Here is a 7,724-nt window from a genome sequence, read left to right as displayed (position 1 = left end):
CAGGAGAAGAAATAATTTACCCTCAGCAGATGACAAAAGAAGCTAAAGGAAAAGAAACACTGAAGTTCAAGGGCAGGATAAGTATTTTGCACATTGTATCTGCCACTATGAAAGTCTTTTTGAGCACCCCAATAGCCCAGTTACACTGACACTGGTGCAGACTGGAGTGTATGACTGCCTGGCAGAGCACAGGGAAGTTGACAGACCTATCACAGGCAGAAATCCAAAATCTAACCTGACATTCCCACTGTCTCCTGGTTTTTAGATGTCAGGAACATCTCAGAAGTTGGAAAAAAGCTCAGGACACAAGCGAAACATGAATCATTCAAGGAAGGCAACTATGTCCCTGATACATCACAGCTCACAAAAACTCAGTTCCAGAGTTCCCCAAAACTAATCCGTACCCTAACTGTGATCCCATTTAGAACAAAGGCTACAATCCCAGCACTGCTTGGAGCTTTTCTCAAAGCCCACCTTTGGGTTTCCTCTGCTGACCAAAGCCAGATGCATCTGCTGTGCTAGAGCTCTCCAGACACCCCTGGGTGTTGGCAATCTCCAGCCCTGCACCCAAGAGGAGGATGCTCCTCAGAAGGGCGCTGCCACTAGATGGCAAACACAGTTTAATCAGCACTAAACCATTCCAGGAGCAACCTGAGGATAAACCAGTCTGCAGCTTTTGTTAAAAGTACTCCTTCCTCAGTCAAGCTGTGCCTGGGAATTTAAGGACACAGGAACTGTGAAGCACTGGGGTCCCATCTGAGCTGGGAGGCAGACTGTGAGGCCCTGTGTTTCTCGATTTCAACCAACACTTCCTTCTAGCTGTGCTGAGCACTGTAGAGTGGCTTTAGTTTGCCAGCAGAGCTCAGAAACAGTTAATGAGGACTTAACCATGCACAAGAGACTGAAACCAAGTCTGTTTGTATCATGAAAAAGATCTACCAACACAAGCATTCCCCAAAAAGCAGCTCATTTGCCTAAGGCCAGTGTTTATCAAACTGGTTAGAGAGCCACTCATGAAAAAGAGGGGAAACCAAGTAAAGAACATCATTAATAACATCAGCAGAAAATATTTAGTCTAGAAGAGTGAGAAGTATACAAGCTTCACTACAGACCTTAATTTACAATCAAACATCTGTGCATCACCTACGCTGTTTTCCCAGGGGCAGTTTGGAACATGAGCATTGTGCTACAAACCATTTAGGCCTGAATTTACTTTTCGTTTTAGGCAATGCCAACCAAGCATTCTGGAGTGTGCAGAATTTGAACCTTATATTCAGTTAGGAATCACCAGCATTAAACTGGCACAATACTGGGATAAATGGGGGGGGTGGTAATGCAGAAGTGAGTGCTACACCTGGAAGTAGGTCACTGAAGAATTTGTGTGACACTCCTCTGTGACAGACTTTTTTGGATCTGGACAGAATGACACCCATTACATAAACTTTATATAACAGGAAAATCTTAACAGGTTACCTGGAGAATTTGCTGATGCCTTGCTAGCATTGCTAATAGCAGGCAACTGATGCAAAGGGCCTGTGGTAATCAGTTCCCAAAGGCAGGAAAGGCAAATCAGAGTGGCTTTCCAAGGGGGACACCAATTGTTACAGAGATCATAAAATCATAGAATGGCTTGGGTTGGAAGAACCTTAAAAGCTCCTCTAGTTTCACCCCCTGCCATGGGCAGGAACATCTTCCACTTGTCAGATTGCTCCCAGCCCTATCCAACCTGGCTTTGAACACTTTCAGAGATGAGGCAGCCACAGCTTCTTTGGGCAACCCGTGCCAGTGCCTCAGCACCCTCACACCATAGAATTTCATCTCAATATCTAATCTAACCCTGCCTTCTTTCACTTTTAAGCCATTCTGCCTTGTCCTATCAAACATGCCTGTGTCAGAAGTCCCTCTACAACTCTCTTGTAGCCCCTTTAGGCACTGGAAGGTGTTCAAAGATGCCACTTCCAAATGCCTGCGAGACATGAAGTCGCAGTGCAAACACCAGCACCACCATTTCCAGCAGCACTGTCAGCACTCCTCGTTTACCCCAGGTGAGAAAAACCATCCCAACCTTTCATCCTTTGCTAATTTCAATTATTTGGGTTATGCATTGCAGCTCACACAGATCACAAGAGACTCCACCCTGGTGTTAAAGGCATAGCACGTAACACTCAGGCTTTCCCTGTTTGAACAGAGGTCCTCTTTCCACAGTGCCTGGACAAAGTCTGGCTCAGGGTAGCTCCTGTGGCCTTACAGATACTGCCTGTGCCCCAGTGGCTGTCTGTCTCAGGTTGGTTGCCTTCATGTAAGTGGGAATTTCCAAGCTTATGTGCCAAAAAGAGCAAAACTCCAGCAGCCCTGGAGACAGCACCTTGGGGAAAGCAGCTCCTGTAAAGCTCTGGACAACTACAGCATGGAAAAATAGTCAGTGCAAGAAACATCTTTGTTCATCGTGAAAAGGCAGTTGAGAGATGAAAGGAAGAAGTTTCAAAAGTTTTCTGTTTATCAAGTCAGCAAGACCAGTAAGAGACGAATATTTCATGGTCTAAAAAGGAGAGACTCAGGGGAGCAGCCTTAAGCAAGGATCAAAGTGCAGACAAGCCACTACCTGTGGTATTAATGTTAACACAAGGTTAGGTGTGCTTAAGTAAAAGGAGTGTTTAAAACATGGTTGGATTATATCCATCCAGGAACAAACGATGGTCCCTTTGCAATGACTGGAGGTTGTGAACACCCTCCAGCACTTACTAGAAAAAGTTGTTGATAGAATAGCTGAACCCAGCTGTCAAATCCTGAAAATGTTTTTGCTTCCCCTATTTGAAGTCAATTCTCTCTATAGATGATATAAATAAACCACAAATCCTAGTTCACACTTCCCACCCACTAACTTGCATGACCACTCAGTTCAAGGCAGGTTGGCTATGGAACAAAAGTGTCACTGAACCAGAGACTAAAGGACTTGCTTTTAAACAAGTTCCATACTTAAAAATACATTTGCATTAGGGTAAGTCCAGAAAACCACTTTCTGGCTGCAAAGAAACCACTAAGGACTCTCACTGCTCCGAACACAAGCAGAGGCTCCACCGCATCGATTCTGCTATTGGCACAGCTATTGTACAGCTGTGTCCACTAAGGTATTATTTTTGCACCACACCATGGAAATGCACCTGGAAGTCTTCCACTGCCTTGCTAAGAGCAGGTTACCTGTGAGCTTTCAGAATTCTCTGAGCAATCGCATCGCCGATCTTGTTCCAGACAACTTTGTCATCAGCACAGCTAATAAAAAACTGGTTCTGCAGGAAAAGCAAGCAGAGCTACTGTCAGACACTGCCAGCAACCAACCAAAAACATTTGCATGCTTTATTTCAGACCAAGAGCAACTAAAGATAGCTGGGTCTGTGTGCCATTGGAGTGGAGGCTTTTTTAAATTATGATTCAATGATATGCGTGTCTGTGCTTGCTTAGGGCATGAATTGCTCCTTATTAATCACACTCCTTAGAAAGTTCATGTAAAGAGCAACCTAACAAGAGGCTAAAAAAAAAAAGTAAAAGAGGCGAACAAGCATCTCCATTCAGTCAGCACTGTGTGTCACTCCAACACAGGAGATCCCTGCAGCTCAAGGCTGTGCAGTTGAAGACAAGTCCTGTGAGTGGGAGGTTTGGACACACACAAGGGACACTGGAAAGCCACAGAGGGGCCAGGAAGACTATTGCACAGGCCATGAAAGCTGCTGGAAATCTAGCAAAGAGCCTTATAAAGGAGAAGTCTACTTTTTTCCACCTCGTGGTCAGAAGGCTGTCAGGCTACACACCCATCAGTCTAGTCTGAGGACCACTGAAGTTAATGGAAACAGCCCCCCAAATTCAGAGCAGATATTGTATTAACATCCATATGTGTCTAAATTCATAGAAAATGAAGACAAAACCTCAAGAAATAGAATTACCCTCCTGATGGCTGTGAGCCATGCCCAGAGCATCAGGACCCTCCTGCCTTCCCTCCCTGCCACTCACTTCTATATAGATGTAGTGCTTGCTGTTTTCTATCACGCTGATGTAGGCTTTGTGGATGGACTCCTCGTGGTATTTAATGCCAGCTGACCAGTCAGCAGCAGAGCGGATCACCTGGGAAGGAAGAGAATAACACCTTCAGCTCTGTCTATCCAGCACACCACAGACTGGCAATTGAATTATTTGAGAGGCAATGCTCCTCCCTGGCAGCATTTGCCTGTCAGGTTTTCACTAGGTAAGGTAGTAAGTACAAATTATATACTGCATTTGTAATTAGGAGAAAGGACACTCAAAAATAACATCAAAGCTTAACAATGTATTGATTAAAACCATCAGTGCCCTGTTCCATTGCTGTGTTCCTGCCCTTTTCCCCCACCCGAGCAGCTGCAGATGCAACAAAAGCAGCACAGAAGTCTTGTTCTTCCTTAAGGGCTTATGGTAAACTGCTTTTAAAACACCCTAAATTTCCAAGCTTTAGGGATGCACATCCCATCTGTGACCTCCTGCCCAGCACTTTAAAGCCTGTCTCCAGCTGGGGCAATGTGCTTTTCTCACAAACAGGCTGTACACAACCATACAGTCACTCTGACAATGCAGCCCATGCTTTTGTCCTCAGCACTCGAGGTCATTTGTTTCTTCTGCCAAATTCTTGCACAAGCCATCCTATTTGTGATGATATGACTTTTAAAATCCACAGTTCAGCTGCCCATGTCTATTTATTAGTTTTTACTGGAAATCCACTTTTAAAGTAGATCCCACGAGATCCTCAGGGCATGTTCTCCCCCTCCCTCCTGTGGTTTTTGTGCAAGAGAGCCAAACCAATATGAGAAACAACCTTTGTTCGTGCTCTGGGCCAGGCTGAGCAAGCCCCACAGCAGGCAGCATGTCCTCTACCCCCAGCCAGAGATGCTGTGGCACCTCCTGCTCCTGTGCTTTGAGTCAAGTGGCAACCATGCTGTGCCCCAAGTGATGTCTTCCTAGATCGAAATGTAGTTTTTAATTAAGTGCTGGCAGACTACATGCTTAAGGAAAATTGTTTCCATGATTAGCCTCTGTCTTTAAACATTGTCAAGACAAAAACATTGAAACAATAGCCTTAAAATACCTCAATACAGCCATTATACCAGCACTGGGGGCCAGTCCCACACAGGACAAGATCCAAGTGCTGAGGATTTGTGAAATGTGTGTGTCAGTACATGCAAAATTCTGATCTCTTTCAGGGCTCAACTACATTTTCCCTTGGAAATCCCTCCCATGGATTTCTTTTAGCTCTCCATGTCCAGCTTCTGCTTTGCTCCACGTCCCTTCCGACACCCCTGATACTCTGACCCTGAGCTCTGCTGTCACATTGTCATCACCACCTGCCATCAAAGCAGGCTGCTGGCTGTGGCTGAGGACTTTCAAGGGCTAATTAATTACCAGTAGTATAGCAGCAGGTAAGGATTTGGCCCTTTGGTTCAGGTACCACATGCCTGAATCAAACCAATCCTCTCATCTCCAGAGCACCCTTGAAAGTGGCACTGAGGGGCATTTAAGAGGTGCCGTTAAGTAGCACATGACTCCTGAGCTAATTCCTTCACCTGGACAGAAGGAGTTTTCTTTCCAGGTCACTGAAAGCCAGATCCTGCAACTCTTGTATCTGGCTGCTCTCTCAGCCAAGAGGAGGGAGCACTCTGCAGCCTCCCAAACTGAATGTCGGGGTCACAGGTGCTTGAGTGAGGGAGCCAGCCTGAACACAAGGGCCATCACAGCCTCTGCCAGTCCCAAACAGCTGCCCTTTGCGTGCATAAGCCTCTGCAAGATGATGCTGCTCATGCCCACAAGGTTTTAATTGCCCATTTGGTTTGCAAAGCCAAGGCTGAGTGCACCCACTCACTCCGGGCTGGGCACTGCTGACACCCACTGAGCACCATGGCAGACAGAGATCCTGAACACCTCTAGCATTAATGACAGAACAACTACAAAGCAGATTCTAGCTTCCTAGTGTACAAAGTCTGATGTTCAATACTTTTTTTTTTTTTTTTTGCTATTTAATACAACAGAACCATCACTCAGGTCCATCCCTTCCCAGCACCACAGTTTCCCAGTGCATCATCTGCTGCCCTTCCCTGCCTTCCTCTTCACCCCTCCACATGTGGGCACTCCAGCTCGCTCCACACACTAAATGCCTTGATCTTACAGGGCCACCATCCCTCTGCCTCACCCCAGAACAATGTGTCGTGGCTCATCCTAAAGAGCTGTTAAAACATCACTCAAAAAGCTTCCACCGGGTACAGCCTCGAATCCATGCGCAGAGGGAAGAAGAGGTGTGAGAAAATGTTGGCTGGGACAGCTGAGCTGGTGTAAGGTGTTCCATTTTAGACCTCCTCAAAACAAAGTTATTGTTAATGGGTCCACAGCCACAGGGACAGGTGAGGTGGTGGCAGGACGAGGCCACCACCAGCAGCATTGCATGGATGCAGCACGTACCTCGAGGAAACATATCTATGGCACTGGCAGCACACACACACCTGGAAGGTTCCTACACAGGCCTTCCCTTATCCCTGATGTCCCATCTCACACTTCTGGGCGTCTCTCCTTTCCTGTCAAGGTATTTAAAGTGAGCTGGTTCAAAGCCAACCTCTTTCCTAGGGAGAAGCTGCACAGCACAGCACCTCCCATCCAGAGCTGGAGTCTCCATGCTCCTGCCCCTCCTCTCCCCTCCCTCAAGCCTCTTAATAGCAGTGCTGAGTGCTGTGCAGGGTTTGTCATCCCTTTAACTTCTCTAACCGATGCACAGATAATAAATCTGATGTTTGCTGAGGGCTAGTGCATAAACCCAGAACAATGCAAGCCCTCACGCAGACTTCAAAGAGGTAAGGGCGTTAGCTATTGCCAGAGCATTAAATTTTCATTGCATTTCCATCAGGAACGGGATGTTGCCTCACCACGTCACATCTTTTGCAAGGCTGGCTTTGGCAGATAAGTGCAAACTCTGGAATGGGAATAGAGAGATGGAAAAAACCTGGCGCTGCCTTTGGCAGACAGATATTTGACTCTTTCAAGAATCAATGAGCTCTCACAAAAATCATGTTGCTATTGTGAGCAAAGCCCAGAAGTTCAAACGAAGGAGGATAAGAGACCATGCCTGACTCCTTTTCCTCCTTCCCAGCCTGTACCTCCACAGTGTATCCCATGCACACTGCATTCATCCTCTCTGCCCAGGGGAAAGCCCTTGTCAGTGCTGCTCCTGCTATCCACACCCTCCCAAAAATACTTCCCCCTGCTCCTCTCCTCTGACAAAGAGGGCAAAACCAGATGGTACAATGAGGTCGGAATCTGTTGCTGACAGGTCAGTGGCTCGGGCATGCAGCAACACTGCAATCCTCACAGATCCTTTGTGTTTTCCCTTCCTCTGCTCTGCCCACAATTGAAGACAGATTTGCAAATAAGCTCAGAAACAAGAAGCATGGCAGCCAGGCTTTCCTCAATCACCCCACAGCCAAGGACAGTCCCAGGATGCTGGATTTTACCTCGGGGCACTAACTTCTGGATAACAATAGGTTTGGCTATTGACCAGCCAAAAGATTCAATATCAAGAAAAATAACAATATTGAACATCCTGAAAAATATTGCTCTTGTTTTCCTGGATAATAGAGTTGGTGAAAAATTTTAGAGTATCTGCCTATTTTTCTGAGACTGTACCACTGATAGCATCTGCAGGTCTCTGCTGCAAAACCAAT

General features: G+C 46.3%; 1 protein-coding gene across 2 annotated transcripts in view; it reads right to left on the bottom strand.

The window, feature by feature from the left end:
• PLD1 (phospholipase D1, phosphatidylcholine-specific) overlaps positions 1–7,724 on the bottom strand; it is a 39,444-nt gene that overhangs the window by 5,879 nt on the left and 25,841 nt on the right. For both annotated transcript variants that reach the window (XM_009079990.1, XM_009079991.1), the window contains 2 exons: positions 4,006–4,116; positions 3,199–3,287 (listed from right to left, as the gene is read on the bottom strand). In XM_009079990.1, the coding sequence (XP_009078238.1) occupies positions 3,199–3,287; positions 4,006–4,116 (200 nt within the window). The remainder of the gene's footprint in view (positions 1–3,198; positions 3,288–4,005; positions 4,117–7,724) is intronic.

The sequence above is a fragment of the Acanthisitta chloris genome, unplaced genomic scaffold, assembly GCF_000695815.1.
Source record: "Acanthisitta chloris isolate BGI_N310 unplaced genomic scaffold, ASM69581v1 scaffold23118, whole genome shotgun sequence".
In the NCBI taxonomy this organism is placed as follows: domain Eukaryota; kingdom Metazoa; phylum Chordata; class Aves; order Passeriformes; family Acanthisittidae; genus Acanthisitta; species Acanthisitta chloris.
Note: the sequence above shows the minus strand (reverse complement) of the source record. Positions and strands in the feature narration are given on the sequence as shown.